The sequence below is a fragment of the Grosmannia clavigera genome (assembly GCF_000143105.1).
Source record: "Grosmannia clavigera kw1407 unplaced genomic scaffold GCSC_108, whole genome shotgun sequence".
Classification (NCBI taxonomy): domain Eukaryota; kingdom Fungi; phylum Ascomycota; class Sordariomycetes; order Ophiostomatales; family Ophiostomataceae; genus Leptographium; species Leptographium clavigerum.
In genome coordinates, this window is record NW_014040837.1 from 1,055,327 (window position 1) to 1,082,044 (window position 26,718).

A 26,718-nucleotide genomic window follows, 5' to 3' on the forward strand; every position below is an offset into this window, starting at 1 on the left:
TCGCCAAGCAGTAGATCCCTGTATCTTGGTTCAGCTGTCTCCCGAATGACTCATAGTCTTCTATATTATTGACCGTGCCCCACAGCCTATCTAGGAAAATACTCCATCCGTATGTCTGGCAACCCAACGGGCCTCAATGCCTTGGAGAAAGTCCGCTCGATCTAGGCGGGATGTGACTGCCTACCCGAGGCAAACAGCTTGCCGAGTACACAGTGCTAACCTTGCGGTAACGAAAAGTTGGTCACAACGCTAGGGGCCGTCCTAATTCACTACAGTACACGCGGGACAGCCTGGGAAAGGCTATGCCATGAGAGTTTTATTATATCCCTTACAGCTTCCACCGCAGCGGTGTGAAGTTGAGACGCTTGAACGCTAATTGCTATTTGTATGGGTGCCCGTATAGCGAATATAACACGAGAATTGAATATCACTTATATAAGCAAAAAATTGGTGACTACTCTGGCAAAAAACAAGAAGCATAGCAAATTACTATACAACAGCAGTTCCTCTACGATGGCCTGACCCACTACCTCGTCTATCCTCCTAGTTATACAAATTCTCCGCAGCCTCTCCTGCCTATCCCTCTTATCCCGTCTGCGCCTCTCCGCCCGCCTGTCCCTCTCCCCTTATAGGCCTTCCTCTCTACCCTTCGTACTCGCTATATACTGCTATGCCCTGTAGCAACGTACAAAGAGGTGCTTTATAATACCTCTCTACGTGCGCAGGTACGTGTGGTAGTAGGTGTGTGTTGTTGGTTCGGGCCAAGGCCTTACCTAACCTCCGCTATTACTACGGATAACCTAGTCTGTGCAACTGCGCAGCTATTTACAGGTACGAATTTAGCATTCCATCTATCTTTTTGGATCCCAAACTACGAGGCACGTTTATTTAATATGTAGTCTGGTGAGAACGGCTATAAGTCTAGTCTAGGCACTTGTATATCCCTATGTTAGTATTATTTTAGTATAATTAAGAATGCAAGACAGCACGCTGTACTATTGTAGAAACACTGGCTAGAAATCCTTGCATATAGGATTGCTAGCAACGAAGGCAATTATCGAATAGAGCGACAAAGTCGTTTAGGCCTTTTTTATGTAATAAAAAAATTAGTACATGGGTAAAAGCGCTCTTTAGGTATAGCTAAGATGAAAATGTAACTTTTCTCTTGCATCTTGCATATAACCTCAATCATAAGCATTTAATTCCTTACAGAATGTGTACTGAATTTCCCAATTTGAGTCATAGTTTTAGCGTCACTAAGAAAAAATAAAGAGTAGAGTCTGATTTGCACAACGATATTTAAAAACCCTAGTTTACAAAAAGGCAAAGATGGAAAGACTTAAAAACGAGGTGGTCCTTATGTAAGGCCGCGGAAGAAGATACCTGTATCCTAGCAACAGATGGTTGGCCTTTAGGCTGGAGCCTTTTTTTATTAAAGACTACGAGCTGCCATTGTTCCTCGTAGCTTTACTAAAATCAAGAGGCCTTTGCTTTGTCGGATCATGGTACACCACGTCGTAGTTGTTTCTGTTGTTTTCGTTATAAACCGCTCGTACAGGTCCTGGATTTGTTCCTTGTGTCCAAGGTTGTGTAGTATTCGCAAGCACAGGAAACTCCCGAAGAGGTGGTGGTGCTGAAAGGCCGTTATGCTCTATGTTGGCGTGAGGCTTCGGGTAGCCTCTGCTCTTACCAAGCACTTTGGGTGCCGCTAGAACCTGAGCATTCGCGTCTGACACCTTGATGTAGCGCTCGGGTTGGGAGTCACTCAGATTCCCACATGAGAACTATCAAGTTAGAAAGGACCTGGCCTTGATACAAACTGTTTACGCGTTATAGCTTTGTCTCTTGACATACATGAGGCTCAGAAGGGGGTTGAACCACAGAAGGGCTGAGATAAGTGGCAGTAGCACTGCTTGTATTCTTATTCTGATGTGGGCTAGTGGTCTGTCGAGACATAGTTGTTGTGCCTGCTACAGCAGGGTTGAAAAGACCGAGTTGGCTTGGTGATAATGTCTCGCGGTGAGTGTGAACAATAAAGTTAGTTGTAGATTGGCTTTTGTCCTACATTCTTCTGGTCCAAAACGGAAGAAACTGTTGACGGGTTGTAGGCCTATTAAGTATCCAAAAAGGGATGGAGGGCGAGACATCACAATAGCAGAAAGAGAGACAGGTCTGTTTCTGGGACCTCTTAGCCGCCTTGCCCCTGGCTGTAGTCGGAGCTCCGAGGGGGACTTTCCATCTTGACGTCCATCTTGGTCAAAATGCTTTGGAACGTATCAAAGCTAGAAAGTTTATGGCAAGGCGTGGCACTATTCCAAACGTCTTGCCTGGTGGTATCCAATACTTTAAGCGCCGAATCCATAAGAGCAATTTTGTAGCATCCCTCTGCCACCTGAATGTTTCGAAAATATTGATGGCGTGCATCATGGACCAGTCACACTGTGCGTCTTGTTTCTTCAAGCTGCGCGTAATGTTTGCGGCCGGACAAAGCGCCTTAATTGTTATGTATATTGAGTGTGTAGGTACTTCCCACGGATGCCGCTCCTCAACTTACCAGCCATTAAGACGGTATTATGTGATTAGCGACGCGCAATTCAAGTACCTCTACAAGTATTCTCGGAGTCCGATTTACGCCCATTATTGGTCAGAGACCCGTGTTTATAGTGGACAATCAATCCTCACTCAGTGGGGCTGCGCGAGAATTGAGAGTCTGTTCTAATAATAAATTAATAGAACCCCGCCTGGCTTTTTATCGGCAAGCCGATTCCTACTTAGCATCACATACTTTCGGTTATCTCATATGATTCTGAATAACACTCCAAACGCTTCCCTGAGGTCGCTTCTGTGGCGAAGTGTAAACCCGACAAATTCTGTCTGGAAAATCGGGCTCCTCCAAACATCTCGACCATTACCACCACGTCAACTCATCACTAGGCATTCCAGACGGCCTTTTTCCATCTCCATCTCCACCACTACTTACAAGAGCCGACAGCATAATAGTCTTGCAGACATGGCCTCGTCTTCTGTGGCCAAACCCTCTGTTTCTGCGAGGCTAGAAAGTCATGAAGCCGACGAGATGACGGACCTTGACAAACACGTCTTAGCCTTATTCAAGCAGTTAGTTGCCTCCGCTGAAAGACAGACGGAAGAAGATGCGCCCACACCTGGTCTAGGGAGCTCAAAAGAAGCAGAACTTCAAGCAGATACTACAATCATTTTCAGCGCGTCGTCTGCCGTGAAAAATGCTGTTGCCGAGATCCAGCAGTTGTGTCCAGCCCTCGACAAGAGCGACGAGCTGGAGGTGTACTTAACATCGTTGTGGGAGACGTTCATCCTTGTAGCCAAATCCATACCAAGTGACAGCCCTCTTCAAGATGAGCTAGTAGCTGTTCTCCAGTGCTTGCGGTCGAGAGCTAAGGCCACGATCGAGGTATGGGGGGTAAGAGCATACGCGGATTCTTCTGCCACTTTTCCCTATTCTCGTATAAACAACTAAAAACAGGTGTTTGTTTACAGGAACAAGCTCGCCTCTGGCGAGACTTGCCTTTGTTCTCGGCTATGGTGCGCGAAGCTTGGTATGGTAAGAGCATGCTTTCATCTTTCAATTCTGTCTCTTATTTGGTGAAGTACAACTACTTCTAATAACCGAGTACTTTCAGACCCTGATCCTATGGCGATGGAAAAAACTTCAATTGAAGAATACGCATCTATTCTTGTGGAATGGATCAATCTCAACGCTTTTTCCGCCCGAATTATGGAAAAGGGACTGCTTCAATGGACATTGTACGCTGTTATGGCAGTTGGAGCAGCGCTGGAACGTTACCCCCCACCGTTGTCACCCATCATGGAGAGCGATATGGAGGGGGAGGACGAGACGGTCGAGGGGATCGAGGAGAGCGAGCAGATCAAGGAAGAAGCGCGCATGTACTTTGAATGCCAGGTGAGCGTCGCTTGTCAATGGATCTTGCTCAGCGGCTCTGAGATTTTCAGAGATGCCTTTCACCAAAAAACCCTTAACGAGACGGAGCTGGCATCGACAAATCCAGGTCCTCTTTACAAGGAAGACGGCAGGGGGAAGCCGGGACTTAACATGGATCGATGGCGGTTTTGGCAGAAGCGTTTTGCGGAAATTGGGTCTGACGAAGCGAAACGGGCAGCCCAGCACATGGAGGATATTGTGAGGGAAGACGATCGGGTGATAGTACGCCGACTAGGGACCGCCGAAGAAGATGGTAAGAGCGGGGGAGTAGTAAAAGATACATAGCATGGCCTGACAAGTAGACTGCCTTAGATGAAGCCTTCTTGCCAGCAATCCCCGTGAGTTGGATCGAATGATCCAATACTAAGTCATTAAGCAAGATTTGTGCAGTTTGGGAAGAAGTGAGGAAGCACTTGCAGCTACCTACAAGTTGCATAAAAGACAACAAAAATTGAACAGAGTCAAAAGTTGAGCTTCACGGTCGAAGACGAATTGTCAGACTGAAAGGTCCCCAGGTGCCTCCCTGGGCGAAGGGCTGGCCTTACGAGATTTCTTGTTAGAAGAATGACATGACCGATGCATGACGATGATAAAAAGAGGCAAAAGTAAGTAGGAGCTTATCTATGTATTTGGGTTTGTGTGTATCTGCTCCTTCTTTCTGTGCCAGTTGTAGTGTGTTTTGTCTCTGTATTTGCGTCGTAGTCTTTACGAGGTACAAAGAAAACTAGGAATAGTTATAAGCATTTTAGTCCTTGTCGAATGTATATAAAATTCCGAATTTCAGTCTCAGTTCGTGTTACTAAGGAGGGGCGGAAGAATCGATTTACACACAACGAGATCGAAGAAGCCCACGATGTACATAAACAGAAATGAAATGACGGAAAGTACGGAGTACTCTTGACTGCCGTCGGGAGAGTAGCCGGATAAAGTATAGTGCGCGCCGCGCGTGGTCCATGGTAGTACCAGTCTCCACTTATATTGGACGTGATAACCCTCCTAGCTTCAACCACTACCATACAAACGCTTCTGAGTTCGCTGCTATTATGTCTGAAACGGTAGACTACAAGGCGTTGTACGAAGCGGAGAAAAGAGCACGTGAGGAACTCGAGCACGAAGTCAACAAAGTTCACCGCGAGAGACTTTAGAACGCGTTGAGAAGGAAAGAGATCGGCAGGCAAGGATAGACTCTGAAGCGAGAGTCCAGTAGATGCAAAATGAACACGCAGAATTCGAAGCGAGAGTCCAGTCGATGCAGACTGAACACGCGGAATTTCGACGCATGCGCGAAAGTAGGTTCCCATTTCCAGACGCACCGACGAGCAAGCTGACATTCGGCCAGAACAGGCTCTGCAACCGTTTCTCGCCCTTGTGTCACGCATGAACACACACCTAATGCGACTGGTCCCCCTACCCTCAGAAGGGAGACCGCCCCAACCTCCGGAAACGGTGTCTGGCCGGGTCGGCTCGATCGCGACGGGGGGCCAGACCAAGACTGAAGGCAAATACTATCCTCTTGCAATTCGTCCATGGGCCGAATTCCCTGCCCTGCACCAGGTTGCTTAGTCCCGCATCGTGGCTGCCCTAGCCGACGAGTTGGTTTTCCCGTCACAAGAAGTTGTGGGCGTCTGGGAGGGTGAGCTGCTCGATAAAGTCCCTAAACATGCCCTTTCTCTGTCTGGGTTTCTCAATGAAGAGGGGACGGCGTTGTTTCTGGACAGATCGCTCGAAACGCCCGCATTCCTCATCTTGCGCCGGGCTCTGGAGGCCATGAAATCTGGCCGACGCCTCTTCCTGCACAGCCAGCGCAGAATGAACAAGCCGATGAGTGACGCCACAACGCTAGAGAACTCGTCGAATTCAAGCGCCAGCAACTCCCAGCATTCATCTGGGGCCGGGCTGCTCAAAGTTCTTCCGGACCGCGTTGTGTTATCTCTTGTGGCCGAAAAAACCTGGCAAGAGGAGCAGGAGACGCAACTGCTGCAGGAGCAACAGGAGCAACAGGAGCTACAATATGCAAATCTAAGTTTTGGGGGCTATCTTGAATCACAACCATTGGAGCAGATGCCTAAAATTCCGACAGGTTGAAGTTTATTGCCTGGGTGGGTAGTCATATTATTTTAACACAAATACAAGACACCGGTGAGGCCGACCTGCTCAAAATACAGTGCAAGATTTGTCATTCCTAGAAAAATGATAATTTCAGAATTCTCCCATGGCTGAGATGCAGTTGGTACGGTGGTATATACACCGTAGTATCGTAGACATATATCACAGCCGCTTCCACAATGCAAACTCTTTTAATGCCAGGTACTACGGTATCATCTTACCACATTATTTTGCACCAGTATATGATTCATGCAGCTGCCTGCGAAGTTCTTACACTATATCGCACTTACAATTATTAATGTCGTGCTTACTACTGTATCACCCCGTCACTTCTACTGATCCTGTTTCACAGATCATCTTACTGATCCGTGTCACTCATCATTTTGATTAGTCTTTTTTGGTTGCATTTTTATTGGCCATTTGTTTTGCTGGTGCTGATTCACTTATCATCTCTACCGACTGCTGCTCTTCTATTCCAATCTTGGCTTCTAGTTCCTCTATAAATTGGTGTCATAACTAGCTGTATAGCAGGGGAAGTGGTGCACTGTATGGGTCGGTCTGTTTTGGCTGGTGATCTGCGTAATGTATAAAGCTAGAAAAGAGTACATGGTGCGCCTTCTATGGTGTAATACCCATTTTATTTATTCTGATCAATGGAGTCAGCTTAGTCACAGTGCGTTCCATTCCAGAGCTTAACAATTTGTGGTTTTGAATTTAACTCTCTCCCCTTCTTCCTTCTTCTTCTTTATCACATCCACTCTCCCTCTTCCTTTTGCAACCCCCCTCTCTTCTCTTTACACCCCCTCCGCCTTTCCTCTTCATCTTCCTTCCATTGTTTTCCATCTTTTCTGTCCCTCTTTTCTATCAAATTCCTCTCCGCCGTCCATATTGCGACTTCATATTCGATACCTTTTACCACTTCTTCCCTCTTTTCCTACATATTGCCAGCCAGACGCAGCACTTTCTATTAAAACCATGGCGTCGCGCAAGGAAACAAGGAGTGACGAGACAGAGTCGTCCGGTACTACCGAGGCTTCCCAGAGTACGAATGTAACGTCGCCAATGGCCAGAAATGAGGCAGACAACGAAAATATCCTTCCTCTTTTAACGCCACCCTCTGAGGAAGAAGCGGTTAACTACTATCACGGGATATTGTCGGAACCTCGGCTGGTAGGTCGTGCGTCTGCTGGCATCGAAATATGGGAGACTTGTAAGCAAGTGATGGACCGTCTACCACCAGAACCATTCATGTACTACCCTCGGAAGCAGCTGGATTCGATCGGGAACCACCCTATACGCAAGTGTTGGAGAGCTGTTCAGCCCCTGGTCGTCGAAGCAATCTCTGGGCTGCCATGGACGTCAATTGACATCTTTCGGATCGGATATCAGGATTCCCAACCCGCCGAAAGGCCGGTGGTTGTCTGGGTAGGCGTTGAAACGGCAAGCATACCATGGTACAAGGTGGCAGAGGCACTGCGGAGCTGCCGCAAAGCGCTGGACAGTGCAAACCTAAACCTGGCCAATGTGGACTGCCAGATCCGTGTCTCGACTGTAATGTCCTTGGCAGGACCATCGCTGCTGCCGCCCTATAGAGAATCGCCCACGGATGAGACGGTCTGTGTGACTGCGCAGCCATTCACAACTACTATAGGGCAATCCATCTTTCCTTTCTCAAATCCCGGATTACGAGGCACGCTGGGCATCTATGTCAGTCCTGCAAGGACGACCAAGAGTCCAGTCTGGGCACTCACGTGTCGCCACGTCGGTATACCCAATGACACAAACCCGGACAACAAGCTGTACCATCGCAGAAACAGCAGTCAGAAAGCCCTGCGCATAGGTTTGCCAGCAGAGAAGACAATGAACGAGTCCATGGTAGAGATCCAATATATGAAGGATGATTGGACTCGCAGGGCCAATAATGTTGACGACGCCTTTACCCGACAGCAACTGGAGGTTGTTAACAGGCTTCATGGAACGATAAAATCGTTCGAGCCATTGGAGAATAGAGAATTTGGCAGTTTGCTTTACTCGCCGCCTGTTGGGAGAGGCCAGTACACAGGAAATAGCGGGGACAGTCAGCCATGGACGCGAGACTGGAGTCTCGTAGACTTGGATGTCAAAAAATTCCCCGGCGACATCCCTCCAACAAACATGGTGGACCTTCGCACCAGAGCGATGACCCGGAATGAGGTCAATCTTCTGCTCAATCCTCATGTTATGAACAAGCACAAATTCACCTTTCCAAACAACGGGCTTCTTAAAATATCGGGAATCATCTCCCTCAAAGAGATGTTCAAACCGGTCACACGCGACGCAGAAGGAGAAAAGGGCTTTCTCGTCGGAAAACGCGGTGCTGTAACGGGCCTGACTTGGGGAAAAGCATCGGAGCTGGAATCCACGGTGCGCAAGTGCCTTCCTAGCGGAGGCTCGTTTGAGTCCTTTGAGTGGGCCATCCATGGATCGCTTGAAGACCACCACCGCGCCTTTAGTAAGAAAGGTGACTCTGGTGCCGCTGTGTTTGGTATTGATGGACGACTCGGTGGGCTTCTTACTACGGGTACAGGAGAGGAAGAGTCGCAAAAAATCGATATCAGCTACGTGACACCTATCGAGCCTCTGCTACTCGATATTGAGAAGGAAATGGGGTGCAAGATTACTGTCCTGTGATACTCAAAAGGAGTAAACAATTGAGAAGAATTAGAATAGGCTGTCTTCGTTCCACTTCGAAGATAGCATAGTTGCGAATAATCCTTTTCTTCCGTTCGACATCTAGCTATTACAATATTTCTAGCTCGAACGAATGAAATCAAATTTTAGGTCAATAGATGTTGTAGAAGAAGCGTCAGCGACTCCAGAGCGGTGCACTGCCGCACTGAAGGATGCTGAGAAGCTGTGTCAGACGCTGAGCTCAATCTGAACGGCATCTTTGAGATGGTATTCAAGCCCAACACTACGAACGATCTACGACAGCGCCTACGCAACCACGCACACACTGGTGCCTATCCCAGAACGACCTTTTGCTGTGCGATTGGCCCCTTTTATGCGTCACTTTAACGGATCTGGTTTTTCTGTCAGTCACGACAGCGGCATCATGGCAGAGATTGACGACAAGACGCTGCTGCACATTACCATCACCAACCTGTCTGTTCCCGTCGTGCAAACGGCCAGACGCCGCTGAACACGCTGACCTGCCCCACTACCGACTCCGAGAAGGAGATGAAGGCGATGCTGGACATTGTCAGCGACCTTCTCGGCCAGGGCCACGCTGACCGGCGCCTTGGTGACAGCTCCAAGAAGAAGCTCACACTGATCGACTACGCCGTCGCAGCAGGCTATCGTCGTCTCACAAACCTGCTCAAGGATCCGATCCCGGTCCTGGATAAGGCTTCCGTTGGAGAGGCTGCGAAGGCTGAGAAGGCCAAAAATCGACAACGAATCCGAAGGCAGAGAATGCACATTTGAACAAAGCCCGTAAGGCTGAGACAGCTGAAGAAGTGGCAAAATCAGACAAAGCCACGAAGAGCTTCTACCAAAGAGGCTGACAAGGCGAAAGCGCCCAGCAAAGGAAAGGCAACCGACAACGCCAAGGTTTCTGACGACGCCAAAGTGTCCGACAAGAAGGTGCACAGGGGCACCAGAGCGTGATGAGAAGGAGAGTGATGTTAAAAGAAATAGCATGTGCAGGTCACATTGTTGCAAGGCGTGGAGGCGATGTGGAAATGAATGACGAAAGTATCTTACGATTGGCCACTACGCACTCCTTCCTTTTTCGTGCAAAAATATCTCAGCTATTTTTTGACATTGCGATATACAATTTTCACCGCCCTGTATTTCTGGTCATGAAAATTGAAAGACTCGTAAAATAATGAGGTATTTTCAAACGCAAGGTTCCCTCATGATAAAACTCAAATCTACTCGACAAATATTTATTATCACTATACTCGCAAGAAAATCATTCTGTTAGGCGAACGCTATGGTCAGGATGGCCTCTCATTTCCTTTATACTATGATTACAGTTTCAGTCTGCAACGACTCTCTTCTCAGCTCAGGGAGTGAGCGGCCGGAATTCTCAACGCTCTTTGTCGTTATTATCCTGTTTCCGGCCAAGCGTGTACTGAGAGAATTATCCATCTTCTCGAACAATGAAATTACTTCTGGCGATGCTATATCGGCGTCGCGAATCTTACTGAATTCAAGTACCCCAACACGACGATACACGTTGATTCCCTCCAAGACCTCGCCAGTGGCTTCTAGCACAAGAAACCCCAGTGAAAAACTGCTTTCAAGCATCATCAATGCCGTGTAATGGCCTCCAAATGGAGAATAGTAGCGCTGTTCTACGCTTCCTGGGCTCTCTTCATCGACAATATTCAAGATAAGTCGCTCACAGTCTGCTATCGGGGCTTCGTTGGATTTCCATTCTCCGTGACTAAGTGTCGCCATTTTTTTTAAAGGTCCGGTAATCGTGATACTACCGCATTTCACAGATCCAAATGGGTTGTTCTGATCAACAAGGTCGACACGTGCGTCCTCAATAATCGATAGTGTCTGCACCTCCCTCTCGTCTTTGTAGCTGTTCGTCACAAGTTCATAACCGACACTGGCCCAGCTCCATGATGGAAAGCCAGGATTGACCGCTAACATACCATCAGGAGACTGTCGAGAAATGGGTCTCGCGCCCTTGATGTGCCACATAAGTCCTCGGATCAGATCTGCCTTCCAAAGCCCGGCTGCATAGTCGTGGCTTGAATGCCATCACCATAAATTCTGGCAAGACCTGATATCGCCACAAGACGATCACCAATTTGGCTAAATATTTTTCGAGTGTAATCCTCGATTAAGTCGTACCACACACGATACGCTTCCGCTTCCGACAGCAAGGGATCACTCGGATTCATGGGTAGGTATCCAGAAAAGTGTTTGAATTTAAGAAATGTTCCGCAATTCCAGATCCATCCAGATCCAAATGATGGATCCTCAGAGTAGTTTGGGGACACAGCCAACTCATCCTTTAGACGTTTTTCTACACCCCTCTCGAGCCTCTGCTCCTCGCAGCATTTCCAAATTATCTGAGAAGAGGTGTAATGCAGTAGCCGATTGGGAAGTAGGCCTTCTTGCATTGTCCACCCTCGGTGATTCCAGGGTCCATGTGGCTCGTCGTTGTTCTCATCCCATCCGGCTGACAAGAACACCTTTGGAGATTTAATCACGGAAGCGTTTCCACCTGGCTTTCTAGACAGCGCAATGGGAATATATTTCATTTCTCGTTTGCCTAAAAATCCGGCCTTGACAGAGTTTGAGTCCGCGACAACAAGAGTCACCGTCGATCCTCCGTATATCTCGTCCATCTTAGACGCCTGTTTGTTCCAGTCTTCGCCGTTATCCTCTTGGATTATGCACAATGCATCGATCCAGATGTAGGTGCTTTCCAAAGCTCTGGTGGCCGTTACGGCATCTTGGATCAAAGGATCTAACTTGTGCAGCGGGATGCCACTCTTCATCATGGCCATGGTGTCTGCGGTAAGCTTCAACGAGGGCTCCTTCCCCCAGCAGTAGCTTAGAGCTACCCATTTTTCCTGTCGAGAGCCCAAAGAGGTTTCCACCAAAACTGGGTTCTGGGCTCCGTTGCCAACGTCGATCAACCGCTTCGGTGGCTTCTGGAATCTTTTTGGTGGGTTGCAAAGACCGTGGCTACCTATGCACTTTCTCAACCAACCAGAGGCAACCGCAAAAGACGTCTTTGAGCTGGGATCTTCCTCACTCTTTTTTAGAATCGGTTATCTTGCATTGTTGAGAAACTTCCTCCATTACAATAGTGTTAGTCGTATTCATACACTTTACAAGGAACTACACACCATCATCATCGTTCATGTATGTATCCAGATGACATAGACTGGATAGACTGCTATCAATTTCACAGCACACTTCGATTCTGTTGTCTAATGCACGGAAGAAGATCGGTAGGTCTCTTGCCTCTTCTGGATCGACGTTTCTCTTCTCGAATTCTTTGTATATAACTTTGCAAAGACCGTAATTCTCGCCAGAATCTCTGATCGCAAAGATATCCTTATGGTGCTTCATCGTGGCCGTTAGAAGCGACTTGAACGAGGCACCATCGATCTCGATATCTGCTTGTCTAACGTAGCATTGTCGAATGCAGACATTGATGAGGACGCGAAAGTCTATGCTCTCGCAAGTCGCACACAAAGACATTGCCGAAGTATAAGGCGTATAAGGACGTCAAACGATCAGGCATGTCAGGCCACATGGCGTTCAGAAATATCACTATTTTTCAAGCTGACACTCGTCGGACCGTTGTGGATCCGACTTTGTCTACGTCAATCACATTGGCTTACGGAGTACAAGCTCCAAGTATGTATGATTCGCTGATAAAAGAGTTCAGGTGACCGCAGGTTGTCAAGCTAAGTACTGGTCGGTTGCCATCTTCGTGCCTAGAATAAGCCAACGTTTGAAGAAAGTCTCTGTCCCGACCAGTGCCCTTTTCCTTATCCAGCCAGCCTTAAAGGAAATAATCGGGGGTTCCTGATAGACGGTCAGAAAAGAGCAGTTTTAATTGGGGTAGCAGCAAATGGCACTGACGCTTTGGCTGTGAGGGTATGTCAACCCGAGGAGACGGGTCAAACTGGAGGCTGCGAGGATGTCAGGATCGAAAGAGGGCTGAGGGAGTGAAAATCGCAACACACAGCTCATTATCCAGGTGTTCGTTGATCTCCATGATGGCGGCCTGGTTGCCGCAGCGGTAGCAGTAGTTGGGAGCTGTGACGAGTCAGCACAGAGAGTTAAAGCAGGTCAGGAGGCAGATGCAAAGACTAAGACGGTACCGGAAAAGATGGTGATGACGTTGCGGTCGTGGGTCCACTCGAAGCCGGTCATGACCATCTGGTGGGCGCGGGCGACAAAATCGAGGCCGTTGTGGTGGTTGAAGGCAGCAGAGATGTCGGGGCCGAAGATGTAGCCGGCGCCGCGGGCGGACATGCCCCAGCCGGGGGCGTCGTCGGGGTCGGACCAGAGCAGGTCACACATGGGGCCCTCATGGGGGACCTCCTGCAGGCGGTCGAGGGCGCGGACATGGTCGAGCGAGTCGATGCTGGGCGAGAGGCCGCCATGCAGGCAAAAGACCTGGCCGTCGACCAGGGCGGTCACGGGTAGGTAGTCGAACAGGTCGGTCAGACAAGCCCAGACACGCGGGTTGCCGTACTTACGCAGGCACTCGTCGTAGAAACCGTAGACCTGGGTGATCTGGCGCGACTCGTGGTTGCCACGTAAAATGGTGATGCGGCGCGGAAAGCGCACTTTGAGGGCCAGCAGCAGGCTGACGGTCTCGACCGAATGGTAGCCACGGTCGACATAATCGCCTGAACAGAGGGGGAGCGAAACGGAGAGACGCAGAGCCGGGGAGGGGCGACAGGGCGACAGAGACACGTGTTGGTTAGAAGGCGTGATTCTCTCCTAGCAGTCCACCGGTGCGGGTGCTCCTTCACCCACCCATGAAGAGAAAGTTGGTGTCCGGACACGGCCCGGCCATGCGGAAGAGCTCCATCAGGTCGTGGAACTGGCCGTGGATGTCGCCGCAGATGGTCACCGGGCTTGCCTGGAGGCTGTCAGCTGGCAGTTGGCCGAGTGGCTGTCCAAGGCCACGAGACCAAACTAACTCACCACTGGCTGTACGTTGGACTCGCCTGCCAGCACGAGTTGAGCCTGCAAGAGTCAGCCTGGGTGTCCCATGTGCGCGACGGAGACCACCACCACAAACACGCACCCGTTCGCACAGCCGCTCGACGTCGGCCTCGGCCAGCGGGCGGCAGCTCCTCAGCGTCTCAATCCAGCCGTCCAGGTCGGGCACGGAAGTAGCTGGGAGGACAGGCGGCATGGCGGCGTTTCTGGCCATCCACCCAAGCCGGTCGTCGTGGCCGTCGTCGCTGGACTCGTCCGTAGTTGGCCACGCGTGGTGCTCGCCATCGGGATCCATCGTCTGGTGTTGTCGGGATGGGAAATGAAAGGAAACGGGGGAGATGATCAGAGGAGCAGCCAGAGGGAAAAGGCCATTTGCAGCAACTGTGATTTTAATGCAGGGAGCAAGGACTAAAGTCCGACGGCCCATCTGCTGACTGATTGACTGATTGACTGATCTGACGCGGCAGGGCAACTTCCTGTTTTGTGGCCGCACGTCACTTCCATGTTTCGTATCTTTTTTGTGGGAAGGCGTGGCTTGTCAAACCTCCAAACGGACATGTCAAGGTGCCAACAACCAACAGTCAACAGCCAAGAACGGGTGGGCCCTCTTGCCAAGAACGTCCGCTGGCAGCAGTGCCGAACGCCTACGAATGGACATTCTTTGGCTCTGTCTTGCAGCTGCCAATCCATCCCGAGCGGCTATTTGCACAAGACTGCGACGGCGCCCGATAATAGTGCATGTTCGCTGTGAGCACAAGCTCCCCCGCCCCTGTCCCTGTCTGTCGCCGATCGGTATCAGATTGCTGAAGATATTCCCAGCTCCCTGTTGTTGTCAGGCCTAGTCTGCTTGTGGCCTGGTCTGCCACGTACTAATTTCCGAACAGAGACAAGCCGCAGAGAGCTGCAGAAGAGCTGCCAATTTTGGCCGTCTGCTATTCGTCGCCATCCTACGACGTACTACGACGTATGTATTGAAAGATGCAAAAAGACAAGGATGAACATACGGAGTACGGACCACACTCGATGCATGCGGGTGCGCGCTGACCGCGAGGATGTGCTGTCTGTGTCCTCCCTCCCCTAAACCCATCAGCCAGCAGGGATAAGGGTCTCGGGGCACGCCAGAACTTCCCGCCGATGGCCCTGACGGAATTTCATCTCTGAGACGGGGAAAAGCTGGCTAGCTGGTCAGCTACTCCGTAGCTAGCTGCCTAGACAGACTCCAGGTCCGTGTTCTGTTTTGTTTCTTCGTTTTAGCGTTTTTCTCGTTCGATTTCTGCCCTGTTGCTCTGGTCTGATCCATCTGCCCGTTCCAGTCTCGATCAAAGACGGCGGTCTGGTCTAGGGCTGAACTTGCCGTGGTGCATCCCGGCTGTGCGTCTGTTCTTGCACGACCTAGGACGTGTCTCTCGCACCCCTTCCAGAGACAAAACATGCCCGTCACAGTGCAGGTGGAAACGTGGAACCGGCAGCAGGTGGGACAGCCGTCTCGGCACCAGATGCGTTCGTTGGTCGAGGCATCTCGCTTAAGTAGCCCAGTACGCGTGCCCGGGCCTTCTTTCCCGTCTCTTTTCACCCTTCGCTCCCTTTTCGCTTCTGCTGCCCCCGTTTTGTCTCTCTCCCCATCTGCATCTGCCGCTCGCGGCTGTGCTCTCTCATTTCATTACGCATCTGCTCCGTCGCAAGCGTGTTGGACAGAATGGAGAGAAAGTGAGTCTGTCCTCTCTGTTTTCCCTTTTCGTTTGCTGTCTTCCTGCTGACGCCTACGACGGCCTCCAGTCCCATAGCCGCCTGCTGCCTCGCAGTCAGCAGCACCGTCGCCCGCACTGCACCCGCCCTCCACCGGTTCGTGCGCCTCGTACGAGAGTCCCGCGCCGACGTCATCGCCCTGTCGGCCGAGCTGCACGCTCTTGGCGGCGTCTTGGAGCTGCTGGAGGACGATGGCGATGACGATGGTGGTGGCGATGCCGCCGGCTCGTTGTCGCTGCTGCCACCCGATATTGCGCTGCAGACGCCAGCCGTCGTCGCGGCCTGCGGCCTCCTTGTGCACGCACTCGAGGAGCTCTTTGTCGACAACAGTCCGACCGACAATGCCGACAGCCGGATACAGTGGACGGTTATGCGGAAGCAGGTAATTGAGCTGCGGCCCGGCCTGGAAGTGTACCGGCTCGCCCTGGGCCTGGCTCTCGATCTCGTTGCCCTGTGAGTTTTTTTGTCTCGTTTCCGGTTTCGATCACGTTCTCTTCTCTTCCATCTGTCTCTGACCGGCCAGAATTGCACCCGACACGACAGCCGACGCGGCCTCCCCACCACACGCCGAGATCGCACTTATCCTCGCCGAGATCAGCCATTTGCGGCTGCGCGTCGGCAAGGCCTCCTGTGTCAACACCGACGCCGCCTTTGCGCTGCAAAACTACCTCCACGTGCTGCAGCGCCACGCCTCGGCTGCCCTACATGGCCAGGGGCTGGACCAAGAAGCCGTCTACCCTCATGACGCCTTTGTCGAGACTGCACCGACCGCATCGACCACACCGACTACGCAGCAGCCTGTCCGACGACGACCCACGGGCAGGAGCAGAGACCGGCCCCGAATGGTAACCGGGACCATTGTCAGCACCGCGCCGTCGTCGAATAGTTCTTCTGCCCACAGCCCCGACAGTGCGGTCGACTTGTGCTCCGAGCCGACACCACCGCTGCCCAAAGCCGCCCAGACTGCTGTCGCCCCCCCGGTTCAGAGGCCAAAGCACCCCCGCCGAAGTCAGTTGCCGCCTGCCTGGCTGGACGTGGAGAACAGCCCGGATGAAGACGAAGATGAAGACGAGGCTCAGCCGCAATCGGCTATCGACCGCCTTCCCATTGCAAGCCCCCCCTCCAGCCCGATAGGGCCCATTGGCAACATTACTGCCACGACGACCACTACGACCACCACGACAACATCTTCGCTCTGCGTCAGCCTGCCAATTCTACAGCTCGACCAGCTGCTCGACGATTTCCGGCGTCCGCCAACACCGCCACCACGGGCGGCCTCGAGGCCGCGTGGATCATCGCTGGTTGGCCAGCAATCGCCGACGAGCGGACATACATACCAGCAGTACAACCCGTATCAGCATCAGCACCAGCACCAGCACAGCGTCAGCAGCACCGGCACAGACGAGTCAGACGCGGCACCGCCGCCGATCTCGCGGCAACGACGCGGCAACATGTCGCTGCCGACGGTGGCAGTGCACCGAGTGCGGCCCAGCACCAGCAGTGCTAGCAGCAGCATGTTTGGCGGGCATGGCGGCGGGTACGGCAACGGCTTTAGCAGTGGCTTCAGCATAAGCAGCCCACAACGGACGACAAACGAAGTCAGCAGCGCGATCGACTCGGCACTGGGCAGTCGGAACGGCGGCGGCAGCGGTGACGTTGGACTGGGCAGCAGTGGGTATGGCCACAGCCGTCTCAGAGCACAGTCGGTTTCCCACAGCGTGGGTAGCAGCAGTCTGAGGACGCTCAGCACGATGAACACGATGAGCACGATGAGCACGATGGGTACCGGTCTTGGGACTAGCACGATCGGGGACGGCAGCCAGAGCGGTGTCAGTGCGCGTGATGTTCGGGGTGGAAGCAATCGTCTGAGCCGGCTCTTCTTCCGCAATCGATCCAACAGCGGGAGCGGGGGGGCAAGACCGAATCTAGCAGCGAGCCCGACGACGCCGACGATGCTAACGATTCCCGGAGTGGGGGCAGTCCGTCCTGGGAGCCGAGGCAGGCTGACACCGTCTTCAGCGGGCGGACGCAGCGCCAGTCGACTGTCGTCATCGTTGCGGCTGATGGTGCCGTGGGTAGGGAACAACAACAAGCACGACAACGGAGAGGACGACGACGACGACGGGCCGGGAGAGGGAGCAGGGCCGGCCGGCACAGAGCCATGGTCGACAGCAGGCTTATCGGAAGCGGTGTTTGGGGTGTCTCTGCGCAAGAGCATCCGGGTGGCGGGCACGACGGTACGGACACGACACGAGGGCAGCCAAGGAGCAACAGTGCGGCAGTTCCCGGTGTGCATGATGGTGTGCTACCGGTTTCTGGTCGAATCGGGCGGGGTGGCGACATTGGACGTGTTTGGGGGCACGCAGAACAGCACGGAGGCGGTGCAGCGGCTGCGAGCGGCTTTCTCGCAGGGGCCGGACTACGGGGCGAGCCTAGACCTGGCGGCTGCCGGATACAGCGCGCACGATGCGGCCGGGCTGATGCTGCACTATCTCGAGCGGCTGCGCCGGCCGCTGGTGACGGAAGCGGTGGCGCGGCGATGGCTGGCGCTGTCACGCCAAGCAACGCATTCGCAGCCGGATGAGGGCATTGACTTCTGGGCTGAGGCGCTGGAGAGTGTCGGTGGTGGCAGCCGAGAGGCGACGCAGGCAGCGCGCAATCTGATGAAGCTGCTGCTGAACCTCTGGGGCGACGTGGCGGACGCGGCGGACCGCAACGACATGACGGCCGAGCGGCTGGCTTCGTGCGTGCTGCGGCCGCTCGTGCACGCTCGGCTGGCCGACAGTCGGGCCCGCACAGACTACATCCTGGCGCTCGCGTTTGTCATCCGGCGACGGTCGGAATACGCGCAGCTGCTGCACCGGACCGGCCGCAAGAGCCATGCCGCGTTCGAGGCGTAGACATGCGCGCGGTGAGACATGTCCTGCCGATATGGTCGTCGACCAGCCATCATTGCTCTTTACCTCATGCCCGCCACGAAGTCTGATACCTGATACCTGATACCACGAATGCATTGTGTTTTTTTTTGTAGTGTTACGTAAGCAGATGAGTTTGCTGAGTAAGCACCGAGGAAGTGCGTGAATCCATTTTGTGTACATGTAAGCTAGCGGCTAGCAGGGACTGTTAGCAGCTGCAGCCAGCTGGAGGAAGCCGCAGCTCACAGTCGCCGGATATGCACAGTTCCAAAGTACGGCACCGAGAGGATCTGTTGGGCGCCGTGGTCGACGATGCGGCCGTCGCCGCGACCGAGCGTGCCCTCCTCGGCCCAGACGTCATAGCGGGGACGCCGTCGACGGCGAGCAGCCCAGGCGAGCAGGGTGTCGGGTGTGTTTGTGCTGGCGAGATCTTGCCTCTCGGTCAGCTCTTCTTCTTCTTCCTCCTCCTCCTCGTCAGCCTCGGCCTCTGCCTCGACCGCGAGCAGTCGTCGCAGCAGCTTGGCTCCGGGAGCGATGCGGATCGCGCCGTCGGCGTGCGACAGCGTGGCCAGGTGGTCGATGGCGGCCGTTACAGCAGCGACGTCGGCGAGCCGCTGGTGCTGAACGACGACGCCAGCCCGACCGGCACGACCGTGGCCGTCGAGATGGGCGAGCAAGAGGGCGACGCAGGCGACAAAGGCCTGGAGGTCGATGGCGCAGTAGGAGGTGGTGGAAGAGGAAGATTGGCCTCGGAGGGTCTCCTGCCTCCGAGCGGCCTGTCGGCCAGTCCAAAAGGCGGCGGCGCGGGCCAGCACCTCGCGGGCAGCACTGCAGGCGCTCAGCGTGCTGTAAGCCGTGTCGAAGGCGACGGTCGAGCACGTCTCGGGAGGGTTGCTGGCGGTCGTCGGACCTGTCCTTTCCGGCGCCCGTCGTCGGGTCAGATAGGGTAGGTGCAGCAGCACCAGCAGAAAGAAATGCTTGGACTGGCCGAGGATACGGGCAACGGCGTCGGCTCGCTGGACTGACGACAGCCTGTTGTTATTGGTGGTGGTGGTGGTGGTGTTATTGTTGTTGTTGTTGTTGCTGTTGTTACTGTTTCTGTCGCTATTACTATTGTTCATGCTGTCTCCATCGCCTCCTGCCGCCACCACCATGTCGGGCACAGCCCACCAGCGCGGTGGCAGCACTGCAGCAGCCTGCTGGAAGGCATAGTCGATGTCGCGGGTCTCCCAGACGTCGTCGTAGTAGACCTGCTGGCCGCGATGACAGCAGGCGCCCGGCCGGTCCAGCCGCCGGTTGCGGGCCGCGATGCGGACAATGATGGCAGCATGACGTCGCTCGAGGGGAAGGATAGAGGGGGAGTGAGACGAGGGGATTAAGTCGGCAGAGGCGATGGAATGGACAGAGGTACACTTGGAAGCCAGAGGGGTCATCGTCGTTCCGCTGCTCCTCAGACTCTCTGCCTCAGCCACATCGGTCATCTGTCCGGTTTCCTTCCGATCGTCCAGCGTCTGCAGACAGACGGCCAGCTGAATCAGCTCACGTGCCAGATCAGATGTGTTGCTGCTGCTGTCACTGATGTCATTGATGCTGCTCATCGGATGGAAGCCTTCTTCTCCCATCTCTCTTCTCTCTCCCATACTTCTCTCCTCTCCTCTCTCTCTCCCTTCCATCCGCTGTCGCATCAGCTCCTCCACCAGCGCCTCCACCTCGCTGATCCGCTCGCCTAGGCGGCTGTACTGTCGCTGCTCTGGGCCGCTCCCCCTGTCTGTGTTTGCCGGCAGAGATAGCGGTGACCGCGACCGTGACCGTGACTCCAACTCCTGCCCGACACATTGCACGCCGTGACGCCGGCAGGAGACACATGTGTCCTGTCCGCTGCCGCTGCTCTCGACGTCGACGTCCTCGCCAGCCCCAAAGTGGCATCGCACCTTGCGCCGCTTGCACTCGACACAGCTGAACGTGCCCTTGCGCAGCCGGCGCCGCTTCGCCCAGGCTGTCGCCCGTCCGCTGCCAAAGTCGTATGGTCCGTCTGCCGTCTCCTCCCTGTCCGCCAACAGCTCCAGCAGCTGATCAGAAGCTCGTCGTCGCCGCATTGGCTGTCCCTCAAGATCGGTACGCGCCGTGCCCTTGTCTGTCATGGGCCGTGCCTCGTTTGCATACTATGGCATCGCGGCCTCGCAGCATGACGGCGCAAGAGCAAGCAGCTTCGCCTACGGAGTACACTATTCGGCGTTGTCAGCAACTCTAAAGTCGATCGATATCGGCGCTTTAACTCCACCGTTAAGTCCGACTCGACCAGCCCCACATATTTCATCATCTGTCTAACAGACCAATTTCTTGCCGAGTCGGCTTTTCGTCCACGCACTCAAACTACGGAGTACTCTTTTGCTTTCTGTCCAAAGATGGGACTTCGACTGTAACGCTTGCAAGACATGGATCTACCCAATACCTGCTAAGATACTTGTCTGAACCCCAATGTACTGCGTGCTCATGGAACGCCTGATGAGCTTAATGAACGAGTAGACCTAAGCCTCTAATTCATCTGCCCGTGCTCTTACATATCGGGCTCTAAAGGTAACCGCACCATCCTTCGTACTGATCGGTCCACTTTATAAGGTTGCTAGAGCTTTACGGAGTACATCGTAGTGTCTGATCAGATTACGCGGTGTCTTTGGGCCTCTGCTGTCTCCTCTTTTGCCCTTCTCTGCCCGGTTTCACATTAACAAGTCTCTTGTAGTATAGTGGTCAGTATACGGGCTTGTCACGCCCGGGACCCGGGTTCAATTCCCGGCGAGAGAGCTCATTCTATTCTTTTTTTGCTTAATCACTACACCAACGCTTGTTCCTATGCTGTTACATTCAAATGTACATATCGAGCATTCACCAAAGCCTGCAGATCTTTGCCATTATTGCGTCGTCATCTGCATGTCCATACTACATTTCTTCCACCTCTCTCCGACCCCCTTCAATGCGTCGTCTTGCTATCGCCCACGCCGGGGAAAGCATGGCCAGGCTCCTCGTATGCTGGTGGCAGATCATGTTCGGTGTTGCTTTCTGCCTCGGCCGAATACTGTGGTGGCAGCGGTCCCGCCCTCGGCATCACAATTGTTGCTGGGGCCGCATTCGCCCATGTCTCCGAGTTCTGTGAGGCTGTCGACGTCTTGGGATATGTTTGTGCCTGGGATTGTCCTTGCTGTTGCTGTCCTTGCTGTTGTTGTCCCTGCTGTTGTTGTCCCTGTTGCTGCTGTTGCTGCTGTTGCTGCTGTTGCTGCCCTTGCCATTGCCCCGGTGCTGGCTCTGCCTGGGGCGGCCGACCTGCGGCGGCACGACCCTCGGCACCCCGGATCGTGTCCATGAGCACCGCCGCGGACTTGATCCAGCTGCCGGCCGGCACCTCGCCGCGGAGAATTCGCGTCGCCGGCACACGAGCCCCGTAGAAAGCCGTGTTGGCCTGGTTCCGCTCGACAATCACGGTGCCGTCGACCTGCACGCCCGCATACACGCCGCGCGACTTGATGTACGAGTAGACCGCGTTGGATGCGGCGCTGCGCAGCTTTGACGGCTTCTTGCCCGGACTGCCACCCGACGTCTGTGTCGTGCTCGTGGGCTGCAAGCCGGCGCCGCCGCTACCGCCGCCGCCACTCTCGGCACTGCCAGGCCTGCTCTGGCTCGACCTGCTGCTGCTTTTGGGCGCCGCGATGTCGAGGCTGCCACCCGCACCCCAGGGACCAGCGACGACCGCCAGGTCCGTCCCGAGAGACAGTCGCGTGTTGCGAAACGCGTTCAGCGCCTCCTCCGTGTTGATCACGAGTACGCAGTCGTAGATGTCGGCGCCGTACACAAAGCCCGCGCCCAGCGAGTGAATCTGGATGCCCGACGGCGGCGACCAGCCACCGTCCGACTGACGCGCAACCAGCACACCAGAGCCCGTCGCACCCGACACGTGGAATCCCACGCGGCCCGTCGTGAACACGGCCAGGCCCACGGCGCGCTGCAACACCTTGGCCGGAATCGTGATGATCGCCCGCGACACCTGCTTCTGCTTCTGCTTGCCCTTGCCCGCCGCCTCATCCGTCGACGACTGCGTCTTCTCGGTGTCGGCGTAGATTCCGTCCTCTAGATAAAGAATATGTCAGCAACAGTAGCCACCAAATCGCGAAGCAGACCGCCACCCAAAACGTACTGCAAAATCCCCTCAATATCCTCGCCGCTTTCTCGCACTCCTTGTCCATCGACGCCGGAAGAAAACCCTCCGAGCCCAGCTTGTTGGCAAGCATGTTGATGGGTGACGACGCCTTCGCTCCCAAAGCCGACAGACGGTCGGCCAGGTCAGGCTTGGAGCCGTTCGACGAGCCGTGGTGGCCCGAATGGTCGTCGTGCACTGCCGTGCCTCCAAACGCCTGGCCATGCTGAGCTGACGGCACCGGCGCCGGCGCATGTGCATAGCTGGGGCTCGACGGAATGTATGTTGGAATCGTGTAGTCTGGAAGCGGCTGTTCGTCTGGATGTTGTGCAGACGTCTGATTCGGCGGTGGGCCTGGCGGAGGAGGGTAGTATTCTGGGGTCGCAGCGGATCTCCCCTCGTTCGCTCTCTTCTCGGGCGTGGGGTTGCTCATCGTGATCGTGCTGTCGTCAACGTTTATTGATTTCGCGCTGTGCAGCAAGAAATTCAACTATATAAATTGCTTCCGTTTTCCAACGATAGAACTAATCGCCTTAGGCCACCCGCACATATATACACATTTCTAGGAGGGAAACCACGCTGGAGCGTCGTCATATATATGGGGCTGATATCACGGAACGGCCGCAGCACTGCCCCACACTTGGCTTTCAGGCAGCTGGATTCTCTCGTCGTGCCATAGCCTCAATCGAAATAATGCGACTAAAAATGCGGTATATGGGCCCCGTGCTAGAGTAGATTGCTTGCTACCGCTTGGTCGCGAAGCATCCAGAAAGGAGGCCTATGGGCAGGCGAATTGCAACCTAAATTTGACACTGAACCCACTCGTACAAACCGCTCTCCCATACTCCGTATTCGTGTAAGTATGTTCCACACCCAGCTGCATCTTATATCGCTTTTTCTCCATATTTGAGCAAGAAACAAATATGAGGTAGCCTGGGGAAAAGGCTAGGCCGCTACAACTTTCTTGCAGTTTCCGTGCTCATGTTGGGGTCATCCTTGTTGCGCACGCCGCGTGGCAATGATCGCCGGACCGATGGGCCTGGTTCTCCAATATCGCCACCGAAGCACCACTGCAGCTGCAATCCGAAATAACGTGGTGGAGTGTTTCGGCGGCCGTTGTGCCGAGCCCGTAATCCGGGAGGACAGAACCCCGGAGAAGTATCAGACGTGTACCAACTCAACAGGGCCGGCCAATGACAGTTGCGTGCCTATGTCGTTGGTGCATAGGTAAGATACTGGTTGCATAAAATATGGCTGTACCTGTCACACAGTCTGTGATTTCGGTCTTCCACAACTCAACACGCCAACCCATGACTTGCTGCATTTTTCGGCCACGGGAGAAGGGCTTGGCGCACCTGATATCTCGCTTCCGTAAGGATGTATCTGGAACAGATCTCTGACTACTGTTTCTCATCATCCAACGCCGGTAACGTCTTGGTGGTCACCTCGGTCTGTCCCTGGGAGTACGCTGCGCATTGCACTTCCAAAATGAGATGGCAACACAAAAGCTCACTCGTATTAATGCCTTCATTTGCCAGATTATGAGCGGCTTGACCATCAAAGCGCAGCATGGTCGTAGTGGCATGTGCATTGGGATGCCTTTTGTCTATTGCCCAGTTTTCTGCTTTCTCGTATTCAAAATGCTACAGGCGTACAATTGTGACTCTTGATCGATGATGACCTGCCGTGTGCGGGCCAGACTACCCGTGTGCACACACCTCGAAGGGTATTGTGACCATACTTAGAGTAAATTGGGGCTTCCATTGAAGTCCGGATTTAGATACCGAAACGTTACTGAGAGGATTCAACTACCAGTTCTAGGCGTGATCAGTTAAGGAATTATATAGAGGAAACACGGCTCACATTCGCATCAGACAATTTGCTAGTTGATGAAGGGGGGGGCATGTGTTTTGAAACAATGAAAAGAAAATAGAGACCAGGTAGAGGGGCGCGCAAGAACACACCAGGACAATAAAACATCTTGTCTGACCTGAAAACTGGTATTCGATAGGGTCTTCGCCACTTTCAACCCTCTTTATATTGTGTTATTTATTTTACATCCAGCTTGTAGATATGTGTTCCTTGGACCAGGGTCCAGTGCTTCTGCCGTTATGCGTATGCATTTATAAATATTACAAGGTAGAGAATCGAACGACTCTCTTTCTGTCTCAGACACTTCCAACGGCCAGTGGCACCATGAGTTAAGTATCACCGGAACCGTTTTCGATGACGAATGAGAAAGAAAGGGTACCGGCATGCCACCTCGGCAGTCATAAGGTACGAGTAATCTCGTCTTCGTGTCGTATGTGTTCGTGTCTGCGTGTTTGCCTTTTCTGCCGTGCAACGTGGATGGGAAAGGGGCTGGCATAAAAACCAAGGACCTCTTATTGTGTGGTTGCACGAGTGTTATCTTCTGTGTTCTTGTGAAAGGGGCGCTTTTTGTGTAGTCTTCTCCCATGGTTCCTTGATACACTGCACCGGCGGTTTGTGTCTAGACTCTCCAGGTAAGAGACCAGAAATAGGCGATGTCTTCTACTTGTAGGCCAAACTCTAGAGTAATACAGTCTATTCACGTAATAATACGACAGATTTGGTTACTTGGCGGTTGCCCCTCGGTCGTTCCTTCCTTGTCTATAAAAGGACAGAAAGAGACCATGTCTTCCCACAAACGTTCTCCTTTCTTTACTTTCAACGTTCTATCACCGGAAGACTCTCCAAATCTGAAAAGCGCCTTCACACTGTCAGAAAGCAACAAAGACAGCACATGAAAATGCTCGCTCGCTTGCTGGCCTTTGGCTTCGTCGTGGCGCCCGTTCTCGGACAGGGCTACAGCTACGGCTCATTGTAAGATTTTTTTTGCTTTATGAACTATCTGAAGACTGGCTTGATGAGCAATTATGGATCGACTGACAACCTGGTATAAATAAGAACATGGAGCCAGCAATATCCCACCACTATTACCAGCAGCAGCAGCACCAGTACCAGCACCGGCACCACCAGCACCACCACATCCTCGGCGACGACCACCCTTACATTCGCCTACTCTTCCACCACCCAGACCACCTGCTCCTTTGAATATGGTTATGGCTGTGTTCCCACTACCAGCTCGATCTCTTCTTCATCGACGACAACGACGACAACAACGTCTCCCTCCACATGGGTGCCGCCCACGTATGGCACTACCTTCACACCCTATACCTCGTCTACCTCGTCGACATCCTCAACAACGACCACACCTGCAATCCCGCCCTACTCTACGACGCCGTCTACAAGCACCACACACAAGACTACGAGCTGCACCATCAACTGGCCGCCGTCGTACAACATCACCACGGCATCAACTTTGACAAAGACGACAACGAATTTGGGCTACGGTGGCACAGTCACAACCTCGAAACCCAGTTCCACCTCTAGCTCTAGTCCCGTCTACCACGGAAGTGCAGCCGAGGGGCTCCATATCAGCTTCATGAAAGTGCTTCTTGGTGCAGCTGTTGGTGTCTTGGCTTGGCTATAAAGATTTTGGCGCGCGTACAAATCATTATGGCTAAAAGCCGAGAAGCAACAAACCCAGGCGCGAAGGTTTTTTTTCTTCTGTCTCAATTGTGACTTTGACTCTGGTCCTGAAGTTGAATTTGATTTTGATGGACTTCTTTTTTGCCTTCTTCTTTCCCTCCCATAGGGTAGTAATTATCACTGGAAATAGTGCTACGTTTTCTTCTTAGTTAATGGCGATTAATGCCAATGTTATCCGAGCTATTTAACCTTCCCTCTGTCCGATGAAAATGCGACCCTAAAAAAATAAAAATAAAAAGATAATAAACGTGCCAGACCGTCCCAGACATCAGTATATGGTCTTCTTCTGACCGCGCCATAAAAGGAAGCGAGAGTAACAGAAACCTTCCATCCTGAAGGCCAGTGCGCTTTCCATCATCTATACAAACACCGTGAATCGTTATATTTCAGTATCTCAGTACAGATTGTTCGACACGTGTAGCGTGCTAAATTTCTGGGCACCCCAAATGCGCCTGAATGCGCAGCTGCAGATTTCGCCTCTGGTCGTTCCCTCTGCAGATTTAGACCATCCTCCA

General features: G+C 53.2%; 8 protein-coding genes across 8 annotated transcripts; 5 read left to right on the top strand and 3 right to left on the bottom strand.

The window, feature by feature from the left end:
* Positions 1–3,010: 3,010 nt before the first annotated feature.
* Positions 3,011–4,264, top strand: CMQ_6597 (uncharacterized protein; the record flags this gene model as incomplete). Its single annotated transcript, XM_014320283.1, has 3 exons — positions 3,011–3,439; positions 3,517–3,580; positions 3,660–4,264. 3 exons carry the CDS (start codon positions 3,011–3,013, stop codon positions 4,262–4,264), a joined length of 1,098 nt encoding a protein of 365 aa, XP_014175758.1.
* A 929-nt stretch (positions 4,265–5,193) lies between these two features.
* On the top strand, positions 5,194–6,064 carry CMQ_6616 (uncharacterized protein; the record flags this gene model as incomplete). The annotated part of the gene is made up of 2 exons (XM_014320302.1): positions 5,194–5,268; positions 5,543–6,064. The coding sequence occupies 2 exons, from the start codon at positions 5,194–5,196 to the stop codon at positions 6,062–6,064; spliced, it is 597 nt and encodes a 198-aa protein (XP_014175777.1).
* A 996-nt stretch (positions 6,065–7,060) lies between these two features.
* Positions 7,061–9,733, top strand: CMQ_6598 (uncharacterized protein; the record flags this gene model as incomplete). Its single annotated transcript, XM_014320284.1, is given in 4 exon segments — positions 7,061–8,733; positions 9,164–9,242; positions 9,257–9,460; positions 9,596–9,733. 4 exon segments carry the CDS (start codon positions 7,061–7,063, stop codon positions 9,731–9,733), a joined length of 2,094 nt encoding a protein of 697 aa, XP_014175759.1.
* Positions 9,734–11,153: 1,420 nt separating this feature from the next.
* On the bottom strand, positions 11,154–14,078 carry CMQ_6762 (serine/threonine-protein phosphatase pp2a catalytic subunit; the record flags this gene model as incomplete). The annotated part of the gene is made up of 8 exons (XM_014320448.1): positions 11,154–11,267; positions 12,014–12,216; positions 12,689–12,738; positions 12,793–12,865; positions 12,931–13,464; positions 13,595–13,700; positions 13,766–13,807; positions 13,869–14,078. The coding sequence occupies 8 exons, from the start codon at positions 14,076–14,078 to the stop codon at positions 11,154–11,156; spliced, it is 1,332 nt and encodes a 443-aa protein (XP_014175923.1).
* A 1,401-nt stretch (positions 14,079–15,479) lies between these two features.
* CMQ_6879 (rhogap protein) lies at positions 15,480–18,429 on the top strand (the record flags this gene model as incomplete). Its single annotated transcript, XM_014320565.1, has 5 exons — positions 15,480–15,490; positions 15,560–15,982; positions 16,053–17,358; positions 17,430–17,604; positions 17,705–18,429. The coding sequence occupies 5 exons, from the start codon at positions 15,480–15,482 to the stop codon at positions 18,427–18,429; spliced, it is 2,640 nt and encodes an 879-aa protein (XP_014176040.1).
* A 257-nt stretch (positions 18,430–18,686) lies between these two features.
* On the bottom strand, positions 18,687–20,585 carry CMQ_6743 (c6 zinc finger domain containing protein; the record flags this gene model as incomplete). Its single annotated transcript, XM_014320429.1, has 1 exon — positions 18,687–20,585. One exon carries the CDS (start codon positions 20,583–20,585, stop codon positions 18,687–18,689), a length of 1,899 nt encoding a protein of 632 aa, XP_014175904.1.
* An 827-nt stretch (positions 20,586–21,412) lies between these two features.
* CMQ_6520 (duf500 domain containing protein) lies at positions 21,413–23,063 on the bottom strand (the record flags this gene model as incomplete). Its single annotated transcript, XM_014320206.1, has 2 exons — positions 21,413–22,563; positions 22,631–23,063. The coding sequence occupies 2 exons, from the start codon at positions 23,061–23,063 to the stop codon at positions 21,413–21,415; spliced, it is 1,584 nt and encodes a 527-aa protein (XP_014175681.1).
* A 2,331-nt stretch (positions 23,064–25,394) lies between these two features.
* Positions 25,395–26,044, top strand: CMQ_6812 (uncharacterized protein; the record flags this gene model as incomplete). Its single annotated transcript, XM_014320498.1, has 3 exons — positions 25,395–25,474; positions 25,523–25,547; positions 25,736–26,044. The coding sequence occupies 3 exons, from the start codon at positions 25,395–25,397 to the stop codon at positions 26,042–26,044; spliced, it is 414 nt and encodes a 137-aa protein (XP_014175973.1).
* Positions 26,045–26,718: the final 674 nt, after the last annotated feature.